General features: G+C 39.8%; 1 protein-coding gene across 2 annotated transcripts in view; it reads right to left on the reverse strand.

Moving 5' to 3' along the window:
• Positions 1-1,706: 1,706 nt before the first annotated feature.
• Positions 1,707-17,880, reverse strand: part of Prkaa1 (protein kinase AMP-activated catalytic subunit alpha 1) — a 37,038-nt gene continuing 20,864 nt past the window's right edge. Inside the window, exons 3-9 of one of the 2 annotated variants that reach the window (XM_041631146.1) lie at positions 16,886-16,979; positions 12,912-13,056; positions 11,870-11,957; positions 9,309-9,533; positions 7,074-7,560; positions 6,838-6,964; positions 1,707-4,625 (exon numbers count right to left, since the gene is read on the reverse strand). In XM_041631146.1, the coding sequence (XP_041487080.1) occupies positions 4,381-4,625; positions 6,838-6,964; positions 7,074-7,560; positions 9,309-9,533; positions 11,870-11,957; positions 12,912-13,056; positions 16,886-16,979 (1,411 nt within the window). In that variant the 3' untranslated portion in view covers positions 1,707-4,380. The remainder of the gene's footprint in view (positions 4,626-6,837; positions 6,965-7,073; positions 7,561-9,308; positions 9,534-11,869; positions 11,958-12,911; positions 13,057-16,885; positions 16,980-17,880) is intronic. The other variant, XM_041631147.1, reaches the window with a different exon arrangement.

The raw sequence follows: 17,880 nt of genomic DNA on the forward strand, positions 1-17,880 counted from the left end.
GACTCAGCGGTTGAGGATGCTTGCTGCTGAACATGATGATGAGTTCCATCCCTAGAGTATTGAGTGGAAGGAGAGTTGTCTGGCCTCCATATCTGTGTTACAGCATGCAAACACACACACACAGACTCCATTTTTCTTAGAAAAGGAACTCTTGTTTCATGAAAAACAGCTAACACTGTCTGTACCAATGATAAAATTATAACGATTTTGACAGTTTCCCAATACGTCTAGATGTGAAGATAATGGTCTCAGATGCAGTTTTTATTTATAATTTGACTACATTCATTAACACTTTCAATAGTTGTAAAGTAAGCCAGTATTCTCAAAGTAACCAGGGCATGGCTGGTAGCCAGCGTCTAAGATGGGCTTTAGTGCTTCCGAGCTCTGGTATTCTTCCCACGATGTGGCAGAATTGGTCTGTATCCTCACTCTCATTACTCACAGTAGGAACAGTGGTGGGGGCGTGTTCGTCCTGGATGGAGGTGACGGGGCCACATTCATTGCAACACCAAATACCCTGGAACACTAAACACCCACCGAGTCCACACTCACATTTGTTGTACTTTAGTGCATATGTGTGTGTCTCCACCCATCTCTAACAAGATGGACGGAGCAGGATTTGTATCTTGGAGTCTTGGTCATGTTTGTCATGAAGATTTCACAATGGCCATCTGGGGGAACGAATAGTACTTGAGGCTCTGTGCCTTCTAGGTCTCTCAGGGTGGTTTAACTTTGAAGTCCTCTACTCCCATCACGGCTGGGCAACCGCCTCCAAGTCAGTAAACATCCTCTCAATATTTGTTACTATTCACTGGCATTTACAGCAGAACTTTATTTATTCAGAGTAAATAAGACAGCTTAATAGATGCTGCCCCACAAGACAGTTTCTTGTGCAAATCTGCAGAGAAGGCCTAGAGAAATGAGTTCTCCAGACGTACTTTGCTGCTCATAAGACTCTTCCATGCGGCTTTGCTGTCTTGAGTATTTAGAAAGTCAGCAGTCCAGCAAAAGCCCCAAGCGTACGATGGGTTTTAGATTTAATAGCAACTGTATTCGAGCAGTGAAGGATTGCTGCCCAGGGTCTGTGACCAGGATGTGACAGCTGCTCCAGCTTTTCTGCTTGCATCTAAGTATTTTGTTTAGATGGCTGATTTCTAGGTGAAATCAAAACAAATTTACGAGAGACGAAAAGCAGTGTTTTGAGTACTAAACTATAATCAAGCACTATTTTATATTTCAGTCCATGAAGGAGCCCAGATACTCAGCTGTGTACAACCAGTGAACCACCACCTATCACACCTACATTAAACAAGAAAGACATACCAGGTGAAAAAAGAATGTTTTTCTTTATTATGCCATCTTTCTAAATCAAGGTACTCTGGGCAATCATACATAAAGCACAAAGATTGACTCCACCCAAAACCAACTTACAGCTAGGCTGTGGGTGGATTTCATTCATCTTGTCGGAGCCCACAATGAACAGGGGGAAAAGGAAGGAGAAAAGGAGAAGAAAGCTTTAGACATAGTTTTCCTTCATTCCCAAGACGCCACTTGGAACACAGATCTTACACACCCCAGCCATGTTAGTTCATTTGTGAATGATATCAAAGATCCAAAGGATGGTGTCAGGAAGGGAGAGAATTGATATAAAATTATCTAAAACTCCAAAATACTACAAAAGCATCTTGAGAAAAGATATAATCAAATTAAAAGCAATGGTGTTTATTTCAGTGAAATTATTTTAAATTAGATATATTAAGCTCCCATATGTCCCAACTTGGTAGAAAAATTCCTTTTGTGAGAAATCAATTTTAATGGCAAAATTTTTACATACCAGCAAAATCTGTTATATTTACAACTATGTATACAGTACTTTTCTGGCAAAACCTTATACAGCTTTCAGTTGTCAAGACAAAGTAAAAATATGGTTGCATAAAATCACAAAAAATATAAATTGCAGAAAAGATAATAAAAAAAGATTAAAAATCATTTGCATTAACTCCCCTTACATGTTCAATACAAGAATTTGCAAACTACATTTGTGAAAATTCTGTTGCTAGCTTGACATACTTAACTGAAAGTTGTCATTTCAAATATCCTAGCTTTAAAAAAAATTGACTGCAATAGTCTGCATTTATCATCCTATTTATACAAGTGCAATATTTAAATATCTTCAAAATAAAACTCGGTAACTAAAAGGAATCACAGAATAACTTATAAAAGAAGCAAAGTTTACAAAATTAACAATTTTTAGAAGGTCCTATTTCATTGGTTCCTCCTTTTGTGCCCCCCCCCCAGCAGTTTATAGAGATATTCCTTAGTCCTATTTACAAATCTGTAACTTCAAAAATGCAGTCTTCCGTCCTTCACATCGGGAACACAATGCTGCATTCGGACAGCATGAGTGACGTCAGTAACCCCAAACAGAGGACACACACAGGTATAAATACAGTTTGGAACTCATATAAATGGAGTCTCCATTACTTTATACAGCATTCAAATTGGAGTTGAATAAAACAAGCCCTGAACAAAAAGAATCATAGTTTTTGTTCGGAATTCAGTGCATAAACTATAGAGTCATCTTTTATGCAAGCTATCATGACCTCCAAATTCACTGCCATCTGGTTACATAAGTGCTCAACAGATTTGGGGAGTGAGGGGACTTTAAATGAATGCAGTAAAAAAAAAAAAGTCTGTCCTAAAAAAAAAAAGGGAAGATGATTAATGTTTAAAGAAAAATGTAGTTTTGCATTGCTGGGATCAAACCCACAAACTAGATGTGCCCCAGGCAAGCACTACCACTGAACTAGAGCCTCAGACTCAATTTAAATTTAAAAGAAGCCAGATATGGGCAATACGAAATGAACAGTTAGCTCATCAAATATCAGTTTTATGAAATTTTAAACCTTCATTTACAACTATTACGCTATGCTATCACTCAACGGGGAGGTATATAAATCAAAGATCTAAGAAAGATTAAACTCCTTTAGCAGCTAATATTTTAGAAATTAAAACCTGAAATAAACTTGACCATTTTGAAGAACTGATTTCTTCTACACTTTTTCAAAATAATATTAACCCGATTAAAGAGCTACAACTGAAATCAGACTCTAACTTCAATGGGATTCTGGACAGGTAAGAGATAAATATGGAGGACCATGCGCTATGTGGAAATCGCTGATTTTATAATGGATTCAAGAGTGCCTTACAGGACGATAGCATTATTTTTAGGAGATGCTAAAAGTGCTTAGGGGGTTATTGTAGAAGTGAACTTAGGACTTGGAGTCTCTGAATATATAAATTCCTTGGGTTTGGAGGCTTACAAGCTAAAGAAAAATTTTAAATTGAGCCTGTATCTGATATGACTTGCCACACAAGTGCTTAGGGCTGGTATGTGTATCTTAAACTCTCAATGGTTCAGAACAAAATCATACATATATCTATGTTTTTGTACATATATGGACCTAAAGAGCAAATGCAGCCAGAGCGGCTGTTGGAACTGAGTCAGATACACATGCAAGCGCTATACTCTTTCAATTGTCCTTTTTTAAAATACGTCCAGAATAAAATTAGGGGTTAAAAATCCAATCCAAACATTCGAAGCTTATAAAAGACTTCCTTTCTATGCACTAAATCAATTTTAAAAATACACAATCAAGTGACATTCAATACTGTCATCATGATAGCCAGAAGAATCTGTTGACGGTGACAAAAACATGATTCAGTACAGTATGGGCACTCGACTCGTGGATCCAAAGCAGCACTTCATACATAAAACATGAGGGGGAAATTGCAGAAGTGAAGTTGGGTTTGGAGGCTTACAAGCTAATGAAAATTTTTAAATTGAGTCTGTATCTGATATGACTTACCACACAAAATAGCATTTTAAGAAGGGTACGGAAATAGTTCACAATGTTACCAGAAATGGAAATAGTAAATATTTAAGAAGCTAAGGAGCCCAGAAAACAGAATCACCTAAGGTCTATGGGGATTCTAGGCAAATAATTCATGTAGTAAATATAAACCACATCAACATATATGAAGGCTTTTATGGTAAATTTATGGCCTACACAGCCCTGCTGTACCAAATTAAAATGGTCAAAAATCAAGTGAGCCTGATCCTACAATCCATTCTGTGTATATTATGATATATGTACCTATTGAATAAGGGACAACAGAATGGTCCCAGTTCATTTCTGCACATAGGCTTCTAATTATCAATCATTTTCCAATCCCTGTGCAAACTGCATTCCAAAAGGCCAATCCTTAGTTATAATTATATATATATAGTAATATATATATAGCTTGGTAAGTGGAAGTGTTTGGCTATTCTTTATTATGCATGCTTATTGCATCAAAGAAATAAGCAAAGTTTTAGGTTTACTGGGCAAGAATTTTAATTAGATTTGCACACATCTCAAAAAATTCTATTGTGTGACTTCCTGGTCTTGGGGCTAAGTCACCAGGAGAAGAGTCGAGCGAGGTCACAGATGAGGTAAGAGAAACTTCTGAGGGTTTTCCTTGAGCCTCAGCATCGGGGTCACTCCTTTGGCAAGGTCGGTAGTTGCTGATGGATCCCGATCTCTGTGGAGTAGCTGTCCCTGATTTGGCTTCTGTAATTTCATCTGGTGGAAAAGAATTTGAACATGTTACTCTTTCTCCCTCAAGTGTTCCAACAGTATGGGTCAGATTCTTTAAGTGAGACTACTGACCAGCTCCCAGGAGCACGTTTCTCTTAAATACATTCTCAAATGGGGGCAGTGTGCCTGGAGTAAGCCACTCAGCATCTCTCCACACACAGCACGAAGAATGCCTATGATAGCCAGTCCACACAGGTGCATAAACTACTGCTCTTGTCTTTTACACTGATTAAGAGCCAGGAAACTAATATTCTGAGTTTTAATAAAAATCCCCTAGCAGTAATATTCTTTTCTATTAAAACCACAGAATTAATCACTTGAAATATAGAAGGTATCTCGGAAATCATCTCACGCAAGAACCATTTATTATACTGACATAAAACAAAGCTAGAACAGTCAAGTGATTTGTTCAAAGAAACAAATGAGCAGAAAGCTTCAGTAGCTCGGGTGCTCCACCCTCCCGACTTCAGTTCAGTGCTTTGTGCACTGCAGCCTCTCGTATTCACTTAAAAGCATAGCAGGGAAACAATTCCAATAAGCAAAGTCAGAAAAGACCAGGCCTAGTGGTACAGGCCTTCAATCCCAGCTACTCGGGAAGCTAAAGCAGGATGATCCTAAGTTAGGAGTTCAAGGACAACCTGGGTAGACTTCCCTCAAAATAACTAGTAAAAAGAGGGTTGGAGCTAGAACTCATTGAGAAGTCCTGGTTTCATCTCTAGTACCACAAAAGTATCGCTAAAAATAAAATTACAGAGAAACTAAAGAACAATCACAGAGAACAAAATATAAGTAGAACTAAAGTACTATAACAGAAATATAGAAACAGTAAATTTCATACAGTTGGTCAAGCCCAAGAGTGGATATAACTAAGACTGCAAAATTATCTAAATACTGAGAAACAAATAACACACGTGCCTGATCTCAAACTGTATTGGTATGTGTTAGCTGGCAGGGACATGCTATCCAGACATCTGTGCATGGTGCACACCTCAACCCAGCATTCAGAGATGGAGCAAAGAGGATCGCCTCTTCAAAGCCAGGCCAGCCTACATAGAAGACCCTGCCTCAAAAATCAATCAATCATTAAACAAATAAAAAGTCAATCAATAAATCAACAAGCAGACTATCAGGTTGGTCAGTGTATATCATAGCTCAAGCCTCTGTTTTTCTTATACTCTGTAGGTGCTGTTTTTGAGTCTATAAGTAATAATTCTAAATATCCTCCCATAGATACTGGTATAAGTATCTATGATTTGGAAGAATAGTCATAATCTAGTATTTAATTTTAAAAGTACTTAATAGTAAATAAAACTACAATAACATCGACATTTACTTTTAAATAAAAAATTTATGTTGACAAAATGAACCTTACAAAGTTACAGAAATATGAAAGAGAATTACTAGTTTAGGATTAAACTGTATATTTTTAAAGAGTTTACAGGATAATAATCATTTTCTACTTTGGGAGAAATGGTAATGGTGACTAAAGCCAGTGTTTTGTGTATGCAAGGCAAGAACTTCACTACTGAACTACATCCCTAGCCCCAAAATGATAATCTGTTAAAGAACATTGTTCTACATGGAACAAGAATAGTAGGACTCAAAATCGTCAGTGTCGGTGTCACGTTTACTATTACTTACCAGGAAAAAGGCAGGAAGCTTCATGAGACAAAGGTTGAGGTGGGGAAGGTAGTGGGGGAGGGGATAAAAACAATGCCTATGGAGGAAAGGGTCACGCTGGGGGCCAGGGAGATGATGGCTCTGTGGATAAACAGCCCACTACACTGCATCAGGACCTCAGTTCCCATCCCCACACCCATGGAAAAGTCAGGCCAGGAGGTGCACATCTGTAACCCTGGCACTGGAGCCTGGAAATGAGAAAATCCCTGGGCTTGCTGGCCAGTAAGTCTGACCTAAAGGGCCACTTCCTCTTTGGAAAGAGACCTTGTCTCAAAAGTAAGATGGAGAGTGATAGAGGAAGGTAGTCTGCATGGAGCTGTGCTGCTCCCACCCACGCACAGATGGGTGAGTGCACCAAAACACACATGCGGAGGGAGGGAGGGAGGGAGGGAGGGAGGGAGGGAGGAAAGGTATTGCCATATTAAAACTTATTACTTTGCATGCTTAGTTTTAATTAAAATCAAAACAAATGACTATAAACCAAATTAGGTTTATCTGTGGGTCTGTGTGTACATACCATCAATACTACGGAAATCCAATAAGTAAGTCCGACTGTCCACCTGGTATAGCTGTAGACTCATTTTGGAAAATGTGCTTGTCACAGGATTCTTCCTTCGTACACGCAAATAATAAGGGTTTACAACCTAGCATTTGATATGAACAAAAACAATGATACATCAAATCAAATCTTCTATTAAAGACTTTTGTCCAGAGGTTCATCAAATGTGTTAGGTAGAATATTTGCCTTCTTACCTTCCATTCATAATCCAATTGCTTGATTGCTCTACAAACTTCTGCCATGATATCATTTGGTCGACTTTGACTTCTAATTCCCAAATGCCATTTTGCTTTCCGTACACCTTGGTGTTTGGATTTCTGTGGGTTTAATTCATCAAGGGTATGCCGTGCCCTTGGTGTTTCAGCAACCAAGAATGGTACTCTTTCAGGATGCGGCCGAGTTAAATGGTGATCATCGAGGAAAGAATCAGGGGGGCTTGTTGCCAAGTAGAAATCTTTGGCTTCGTTCATTATTCTCCTGTTGTCTATTATGAGATGGTAGGCAACCGCCAGTGGGTCCTGGTGATTTCTGTTGTACAGGCAGCTGAGAACCTCCTCTTCTGAGCATTCAAACTTCTCACACACTTCTTTTAAGGCTTCATCATCAATCATGGTTGAACTGTATGATGGATCCTCAGGAAACAGATATTTTGGAAGGTCCTGTTTAAACCATTCATGTTCCCTAAGAGAAAACAGCAGTGTGCGGAGGATTTTGAGTAAAGCCAAGAATAAAAATAATACCTTTCAAGAGTTTAGGGTAGCCGGGCGATGGTGGCGCACGCCTTTAATCCCAGCACTCGGGAGGCAGAGGCAGGCGGATCTCTGTGAGTTCGAGGCCAGCCTGGTCTACAAGAGCTAGTTCCAGGACAGGAACCAAAAGCTAAGGAGAAACCCTGTCTCGAAAAATCAAAAAAAAAAAAAAAAGAGCTTAGGGTATGAATTAATTTACACTTATACCCACACTACATTACCACCTTTTAACTCTTTTCCTCTTCCAGCTCACACTTTATTGAATATACTAAAAAAAAAAAAAATGTTCTAGCTTGCCACTAATTTTGAAGGACTGATGCAGCCAAGTAAAAAGGTATGTCTACTCAAATGACAAAATAGTTTTCTTCAGCTCAGAAAGAAATTATCTTGTGTGGCTTCACTGTTATACTCTTGTTTATACCGTTTCATGTTACATGAAAAGAACTTAAACAAAAACACTACACAACATTCTGAGTTCTTACTGTGTACTTAGTTTTATGCTAAAGCAATTTATACATGTAAAATCTATCCTCCTCCTCACAACCCAGTTCCATATGACTCAAAAGGCCATTCTCTGATTCCCTATTATATTATTTAATTGCACATGTAAAAGTATAGGGAACCATATCAAGAACTATGCAAAAACTCAGAAAACAAAAACAACAACAACAACAAAAAACCCACAGAGGAAAATGCCCAAAAGAAAATGGTTATTGTCTAAGTGAAAGACATTCTTTTATTCTCTTGGGTTTTGTTTGTTTGTTTTGTAATTTTAACAGTGTATGTTTGTTTCTTTCTAACTGGAGACTGGTTTTTCAGACAGAATCTCACTGTGTAGCCCAGGCTGGAATCAAACTCACTATCATCCCCGCCTGAGCTTCCCAAATCCAGGGATTATAGGTGTGCACCACCATTCACAGTGTAAAACAGATGCAAACATACTTCTCACGTAGATATTTTACAGCATCAATTTAAGAGAATGAGGTTAAAGCCATGCCCTTTGCCACTTGGGATCTCCTTTTCAGCAGGTTTGGTTTGGTTTGGTTTAGTTTTTTTGTGACAGGGTTACTCTACATAGCCCTGGCTGTCCTGAACTCACTATGTACACTATGTAGATCAGGGTGGCCATGAACTCGCAAAGATCTGCCTGCCTCCACCTCCCAAGTGCTGAGATTGAAGGTGTAGGCCACCACCACTTGGCTTCAGCAGAACTTTTAGCATAAGAAGTGAAAAAAAAAAAATCTTAAATCCACATATAATTCTCTTCCTGGTTATCCTAATGCTTTCTTATTTATTACCTCTATATGCACAAAGTTTTTCTTTCTTTCTTTCTCCAGTACCAGAAAAATGTGTAGTCTAGTCAATCAGGATATCAACAAATTAAGGAAAACAAAAATAAAGGGGGGGCGGTGAGATAACACTGATGGCAGAACAAAGTACATACTCTGAGTGTTCATGAGAAACGGCTCACCTCAACTTGAGAAGCCAATCTGTCACCATCCCTTCTGCCTTATTTAAACTATTAGGTTCAACCACACACAATGCAACATTACCAATAAAACTCAGTTTCCTAGGACTCAAAGCATACTGCTAGGGAAAAAAATACATCATTAATAAAATGAAATTTCTCTCGTGTCTTGAGATTCAAAACGGTAGGAAAGCCCACTGACTTGGAATTACCTGATATCTTTTATTGTGGCCCTCTTCATGGCATCTACCTGTAGCATATGCTTCAAAAGGCTGATTACAGAGGGGTTTAAATACTGAGGGGTGTAAAATATCCCATCACATATCTTCTTAAACAGAGTTGGCACATGGTCGTCATCAAAGGGGAGGGTTCCACATAGCAGGGCATAGAGGATGACCCCGCTGCTCCAGATATCCACCTCAGGACCTGCGTACAATCTGAACAGGGGGTGCGACTGCATTAATCAATAATCAACCCTCTTAAAACACAAATATTTTATGAAGACTACAAGAAAATCATTTTAAAAGAAATCAGTGATCAGAACATGATGTTTATAGCTGCACATCATGCATAAAGATGTAAATACCAGTATTACCTTTTCAAAGTTAAGATACTTTGTAAATTATGAGCCATGGGAAAAACTGCTTTGCTACCTTACTTTGACCCTCAAAGGATCCCACCAATAAGCCCAAAACTTCAACCATCATGCTCAATGTTGAATTTGAGCCACAGAGATAAAACACTGTTTTCAATGACTTTTATTTTGTGCGTGTATGTATATGCATGCACACACGTCTGTGTGTGCCATGTGTATATCTGTGCGTGTGCATAGTGAGTGTGGAGGTGAAAGGACAACTTGGTGGAGTCAGTTCACCCCTTTGACCTTGACATAAGTTTCTGGGAACAAACTCAGGTCATCATTCTTGGCAGCAAGCACCTGACCAGCTGTGCCATCCCGCTGGGCCAAGATAAAATTCTGTGCTGACAGTCTCTGGACCCATTTCTCCTAAAACCCTCACGTCAAAGCTCAAAGAGCTCGAGGCTGTGGAAGCAAGCCACGGTAAGTGGGATTCACAGAGCTCTCTAAACTTCTCCAAAGCACTCTGGAGATGAGTATCTTAACTAGCTACAAAAATAAATAAATAAATAAATAAATAAATAAATAAGTTGGCTCATCCATTCAGAGTCTGACTTCAGGTGGAAAACATCTTTAAAATGACCAAATAAATTATTATAAATATCAGTAAAACCCTTTATTGAAAGTACATGTTCTTATTCACCCAGACCTCAAAAAAAGACAATCCAAACTCAACAGAGTACACTAACCACCCATTTTATGTATGCTTGATCATAAGGCACCACTTTTTTGTTTTGGTTTTTGGTTTTTGGAGACAGGATTTCTCTGTAGCTTTGGAGCCTGTCCTGGAACTCACTCTGTAGACCAGGCCGGCCTTGAACTCACAGAGATCCGCCTGCTTCTGCCTCCCGAGTGCTGGGATTAAAGCCGTGCGCTACCACCGCCCACTCAAGTTCTCAAGTTCAGCATTCTCATATTTCAGTGTCTAGCAGATCCAGATTAAGACAAATGAATCTGACTTTCCCCCACCTGGCTTTTTCCTGACACAGGGTCTATGTATATAGTCCTGCCTCACAGCCTATGCGCAGTGCTCAGGTTACAGGTATGCACTACATCCAGCCAGTCTGACTCCTGGTTTTGGAGGACCTCTTCTTTAATTCAATCTCCTAAGACACTTTCTTTCCTCATAAAACATGAAGCTGCTACACAGATGGCATTTATTTGAATAACTATGAAACTATACATTACATTATACTTGTAATTCCGTTTTGCTTTCTGTCTGGGTAGTTTTGGTTTTTGTTTGTTTGTTTGTTTGTATTTGTTTGTTTTTTGAGATAGTGTCTTAGGTAGCACAGAATGATCTCAACCTCTCAAGCTCTTGAATTACAAGCATGGACCCTTTAAAATGCTTATTTTTTGTTTTTTGCCAAGTAAGCCATTTCTCATGAGTAAGTAGTTAGATAGTCAGGTTTTCAGTAACTTACCTATCTCCCTTTACAACTTATTTGTTTGAAATTCTCTTTCCAGCGGAAAAATTAAAGTATTTCATTCTAACCATTTTAATTTTTTTTAAATATTTATTTATTTATTATGTATACAATATTCTGTCTGTGTGTATGCCCGCAGGCCAGAAGAGAGCACCAGACCCCATTACAGATGGTTGTGAGCCACCATGTGGTTGCTGGGAATCGAACTCAGGACCTTTGGTAGAGCAGGCAATGGTCTTAACCTCTGAGCCATCTCTCCAGCCCCTATTCTAACCATTTTAATATGACTTGCAAACCAACATTTTCCTCTTTAAATGGATTTGCTAATTTATCTGCTATGTTTTTTATAAAACTTTTTTTATTCATGTGTGTGTATGTGTGTCTGTAGTGATATACACATGCATGCAACTGTTTGCAGAAAGCAAAAGAGAGTGTTGGGTCTCCTGAAGGTAAGTTAAGGCAACTGTGAGCTACCCAAAACGTGGGTGCTGAGACCTAAACTCTAGTCCTCTAGAAGAGAAGCCAGTGCTCTTAACCACAGAGCTATCTCCCCAGCTCCTTGTGTATTAGCCTTAAAATGCAAAATTTGCAGATAAGAAAACCCTTGTCCCTTCCTTCACTAGTATTAAATACGACAATTCAGACTAACAAAATCTAAAAGAACGAAGCAACTACAAATACATCATAAGTATCATAATATCAAACACACCTTCCTGAAATTACTTCTGGTGCAGCATAATTGGGTGAGCCACAGCTTGTCCTTAAAAATTCACCATCTGACATCATGTTTGAAAGACCTGAAAAGACAAACAACGGCCACTCAAGATTCCCCAAGGACAAAAATGAAAGTCCATTGAACAACACAGCTAAGTTTGTATTAACATGATCGCCTGCCCTTACACACAAATGCACAATGTATTTCGATGACTAGAGGTTAATGAGTACACAGTAAACTACTGACGGCATTGCTTGCTAGGATAAATGGGAAATGTTTAACTTTCAATATAGTGATGGCTAGGCAAAATAATCTCAGATAAACAGAAAGATTTTGACCAGTCCTGCTCTGTTCTATAAAAGCAAAACCTAAGCCCAGAGTGGTCACCCAAACCCATATTCTCTTTCCTTTTACGTAGCCCACTGTGGCCTTGAATCCACCTGCCTCCACTTCTGGCATTCTGGAATTATAAACATGTGCAACCACATCTGAAATTCAACTTTTCAGTATTAGACATTTGAAAGTTTCCTCTTTCTAGATTTGAAAGTTCTTCTTTCTAGATTTCAATTTTTTCAATAATTCCATTCCACTTACTTTCCCTCTCTCCACACTTGACCAAAAGAATATATTAGAAATAAAGCTGCTACCTTCTTTACAAATGATAACCTCTCTAATGACAACTTGAAATATTTATTATCATAAAACTAAATGTTACTGCTGGCAAGATGGCTGGCTAGGCAGGCAAAGGTGCTTACTACCAAGCCTGACAACCTGAGTTCAAGCTATAAGACCCAATGGTGGAAGAACGGAAACAACCCCCAAGACTGTCCTTTGACATGTGTATATGAGTCTGTGTGTGTGTGTGTGTGTGTGTGTGTGCGCGCGCGCACATGTGTACACAGAGTATGTATGCACGCACATGTGTGCATGTGCACAAAATAAAAATCTTTAGACTCAGTTTTGAAGAAGAGAGTAACGTACTGTTTTCCCCTTTTGTATGCTCGTTTACAAGATGGGATTCTCAAACTGTCCTTACCAAAATCAGCTATCTTTGCATTCATGTGTGCATCAAGCAGGACGTTTTCAGGTTTCAAGTCCCTGTGGACCACCATGTGCCTGTGACAATAATCCACACCAGAAAGGATCTGCTGGAACAGACGGCGACTTTCCTTTTCGTCCAACTACGAAAAATAGAAAATATTTTAAGCTGTGCATTAGATTAATTATTACAAGGTTCAATGGAAACTTTTCCTACTTATAATTCTCTAGCCAGAACTTTCCAAAGCATGAACCCTTCTAAGTGAACTTCACCCATGAGGTACTTTCAAAATGAGGAAGTAATACAGGTAAGCACTAACCTAAAATGCCAGGCATTTATGGGGACCTTGACCAGCAGCTCAACTTTCTGATCCTATCACCTGCACAGACTGCACACACACACACACACAAAAAAAAAAAAAGGAAAAAAAAACTGTCTTCTTCTGTAGTTCATGGGTTAGTCCTAACAGTTTCAACTTCTACCTGAAACTAGACATGCTTTCCACTCTAAGTTAGTGATGTTTAACCCTTCATTCTTTCAGTAAATATGTATTGAACATATTCAATAGGCTATACAGGTTAGACATTCCTAATACAGAAATGAATGAAAGGAAGGCCCTACTCTAGTTGAAAAAAAAAAGGCGGTTAAAAAAAATACACCAGTGTAGCAGTGGGGGAAAAAGGTCAGAATAATACAAAACGTGCTATGAAGGACAAATGCAAACCCATAGTCAAATAAATGGTCCTTGTCAAACTCACAAAACATCATGCAAATCATGCAAGTAGGGAAGGGGCCTGTAGGAAGGAGGGGGGGTGACAGGAGTGGGAGAGAAGAGAGCACCGGAGTGAGAAACAGGAGGCACATAAGACATGGACGAAAGCGTCCAAGAACAAATTTAACTGATAAGAAAGGAAAGAAAAAGAATATAGAATGTGCTGTTGGGATGGGCTACTATTTCAGACTGTGACGAAATAACGATCAAGCACCTCAGATGAATTACAAAACAACCACAGTCTGTGTTCTGAAATTTAAGATTCTTTTTTAACTATTATATGTGTATGAGGGAGAGAGGGAGAGAAGGAGAGAGAGAGAGAAAGAATACATCTACATATGAGTATCTACAGAGGCCAGATTTCTGAGGATCTAGAGTTAGAGACAGTCATGAGCCACCCTACACGGGTGCTAAGAACCAAACTCCAGACCTCTGAAAGAACAGCACACCCTCATGACTGCTGAGTTGTCTCTTAAGGCCAGAGATATTTTACTTAAACAAAAGAAAACTCTCAGCACTTTTTGCTTTTGCACATTTACCAAAACTGGGGGGGGGGGGGGGGGGGGGGACACGACTTACACTACAATTAATACTTTTAAAATATAATCTTTTAAAAATAATCTTCAAAAATCTCCCCCATATTTTCTGATGTCTGCTCAACAAGTGATAACTACCACTGGTTTATACCTGCTCCAGGACAGCACTAAATAAACAAAACTGCGGGTCCCCCAGACAAGGACTCTCCCGTGCAATCCTCCGGTAGCTCGTGAGTAAGCATTCTAAATTCAGAATTCTACACCTTCAACGCATGGATAATATGGGGGAAAAGATAAACCAGCATTTCTTGTAATGCAAAATTAAAACTGCTATAGAAGTATGATACCCTTCCTCAAGAAAAATGTATTAATATATTTGCAATCTAATGCCTTTATTTGTTCCAGTCGATGATTATTTTAAAAATTTATGAAAGCGGGAGAAAAAAATTTAACTAACAGACAATATAAAAAGTAAAATAAGTTGCTGGAGAGATGGCTCAGCGGTTAATAGCACTGACTGTACTTCCAGATTCAATTTCCAGCACCCACATGGCAGTTCACAACTGTCTGTAAACTCTAGCTCCAGGGGATCCAACACCCGCATACAGACATACATGCAGGCAGTACATCAATGTACATAATATAAAAATAAATCCTTTTTAAAAAGAAGTAAAATAAGTAGAAAGGCTACAAAGGTTAAAAAATACTATATTTACAAAAATCTAGTACAAGGAATGGCTGAGACTAAAGAGATGAACAAAATCAGAGCATCTTTCGGCTCATGGATAGCATGCACCAAGTCTTCTGTGCATGATCACAGCACCAGGATTCTATCAGCAATACACAAGGCTCATAAAACAAAAGGATCAAGAGACAAGCAGCCACCGAGGAGTGCCTGGACAGCAGAGGCAAACAGAGAAACGCAAAACCCAAAGCCTAGCGGAAGAAATAAGCACATGTGCATAGGAAATCCTGCAGAAGCTGGGGAACGAGATGTGCCAGGACCTTCCGAGGCAGAGTGAGGGTGGGCTACAAACAAGACAGCTGGGCCCAGTGAGAACCTTTAAACCCCCCGCCACTGGGGAGCCAAACCAGACCATTCTCAACACTGTGTCAGGAACAAAGCATCGTAAGGAAGATGTGTCCTAAGTGACAACCAGCACACTAACAGAAGAGACCCCAACTCCAGTTCAGTTCCGACAGCTGAACTACCACCATCACCAAAACGGGAAACACCAAATACCAAATCAAATGAAGAAGAAAAATACATATGATTGTTGGTAAACAATTTACCCTACCCAAATTAACTGGTCTCCCAACAACTCCGCCTATGGGAAAAGCCACCAATCAATAAATCTTGCACGTATATGAGCTTGGCATTTGGAACGTCATTCTGAAATTTTGAAATTTAAGAGGACCTCCAAGAATCACCAGATCTGAGAAAGAGTCATGGGGGAAAAAAAGACAAATAAAATGAGCGCCAAGAATGGAACAGTGCAGGAGCCAAAAGACAATTAAAACCAAAATGTTTCCTCGACCAGGTAAGGGTACCTATCTGTGAGGCCAGACAGGAAGGCTGTCTAAAGGCAATTTCAGAAAATGAGGCAGATATCTGAAATACAGAAACATGATAGCCAAAACTTCAGCACTCAAAATGTAAAACAACATCCCCATAATGCAGCACAAAATGACCGAAAATGACAATCAGAACAAAAGATGAGAAAGCAGGGATTATTTTAGGGTTATTTATTCCTCTAGGGGATAGGAGTGGGGCCTTGAAGGATGAGAAAGGGAATACTTTAAACAGAAATTAAGCGTGCTGAGAAGTAAAGATTAACTTGGTTAGTGAGTTCTATTCCGATTACAGAGAAACGCTATATAAAATGAATGATGAATAATACACATATAACTTTAGACTGAGAGACTGTCTTTGCCCAGTGACAGGGGTGGGTCTCTTAAAAGGTACAAATCAGATGACCCGAGGCCTAGTTTGGGCAGGGGACAGTGCTCAGTATTCCCATCTATAACCTAAATGTCTCCAAAGTTCCTCCCAACGCTAATGTCTTCAAGTCTAAACCCTAAGGCCTCCACAAAGCTGTTCTCACTGTTCCAGGTACATGAGGGTTCAGAACCAAAGAATGAATGCAACTTAAATGATTTTGTAAGGATTACTTATAGCTTTAAGATGCATATTAAAAGGGTTTGTATAAGCTGGGCACACCTTTATTCCCAGTACTTGGGAGGCCGAGGCAGGGAGATCTCTATGTAGTGGAAGCCAGAATGAACTACAGAGAGTTCCAGGCCAGCTAAGGTGGCATAGTGAGACCCAGTCTCAAAAAAAAAAAAAGCTTTATACCCCAAAACATAAATCTGAGGATTATAAATTTTAGGGATTTAAGTGAACTCTTTCACAATTAAATTATGTGACCTTGAAAGACTACTTAACTGGGAGGCTCAGTATCCACGTCTGTCTGTATAAGTGGCTCAGGGGCTCATCGCTGAGGTCCTTCTTTCTACCTCTAAGTAGCCTATGATTCTAAACAAATATGATTAAGGAACTGGTTACTAGCAGACCTCTGAAAATTGCTTTCTGACATTCTGATCCAGATAAGGGGTACAGGGAAGTTACAAAATATGTACAGGATGAAATGAGAACTGCTTACCCTTCCATTTTTACAGATATAATCAAATAGCTCTCCTCCTGAGACATATTCCATCACCATGAAAATATCAGATGGTGTACTGATGACCTGGTACCTGGTGAGAGAAAACATTATCTACTGATATTAAAACATGTGTATTCATCCATTCAATAAAGATTCACTACACACCTAATATACCAGGCACTATGCTAGAAACCAAAAGGCTGTGGGGAACAAAGCCAGCCTCCTGTGTCTGTGATGCTCTTGACCCGGGGGCCAGGAAACAGAGTAAATGAGCATCACCTAGTGCAGAGCATGCGATGGAGGAGGGAAAGCAAACTCTTCTAGACAGAGCTCTCCAGGAAGGCCCTAGGACACCCGCGGAGAGCCTGAAGGAAGGAAGGCGCAGACTGCATTACCCTGCATTACCCAGGAGGAAGGTGAACCAGGCAGAGGGGACAGCACGGGCAAGGGCCCAGGTGGGAGCCTACTTGGCCTGCTCATGGTAAGGCAAGAGCACAAGCCGGGAGAGAGACAGGATGTGGAGTCAGTCACTGGAGGCCAAAGATGCAGCATGTCACAAGCCAGGAAGGTAGAGACTTCGGGCTTTTACGTAAAGGAAGATGAAAAGCTATGAGATGTTCTGAATGCTGGCAGTCACATGATTTGCACAGTCAGAGAGTAAGTGACTGACTGAATGCTACGAAGCTGAGCTCCTCCAGCAGCCCATGAGAGGGAGGATGGTCCAGACCAAGGTGATGGCAACAAAGCACTGAGAGACAGACCGGAGGTCCACTCTGAAGGAAGAGATGGAGGGATGGTGTGAAGAGGATAAACAGGAGTGTTCGTGATGCTCTTAAGTTTTCATCCTGGGTCAAGTGGCAATTGGCCACTATGGTGAAAAGGGTGAGGCCAGCAGATCCCAGGAGGTGATAAAGAGATGAGACTTGAACAGGTCCTCTGGAAGCCTCGCGGACATCCCAACAAGGATTATAAAGTAAGCAGTGGGCATAGGG

The sequence above is a fragment of the Microtus oregoni genome, unplaced genomic scaffold (genome assembly GCF_018167655.1).
Source record: "Microtus oregoni isolate MIOR12 unplaced genomic scaffold, Mior012 000036F_ref0000092, whole genome shotgun sequence".
NCBI classification, from domain to species: domain Eukaryota; kingdom Metazoa; phylum Chordata; class Mammalia; order Rodentia; family Cricetidae; genus Microtus; species Microtus oregoni.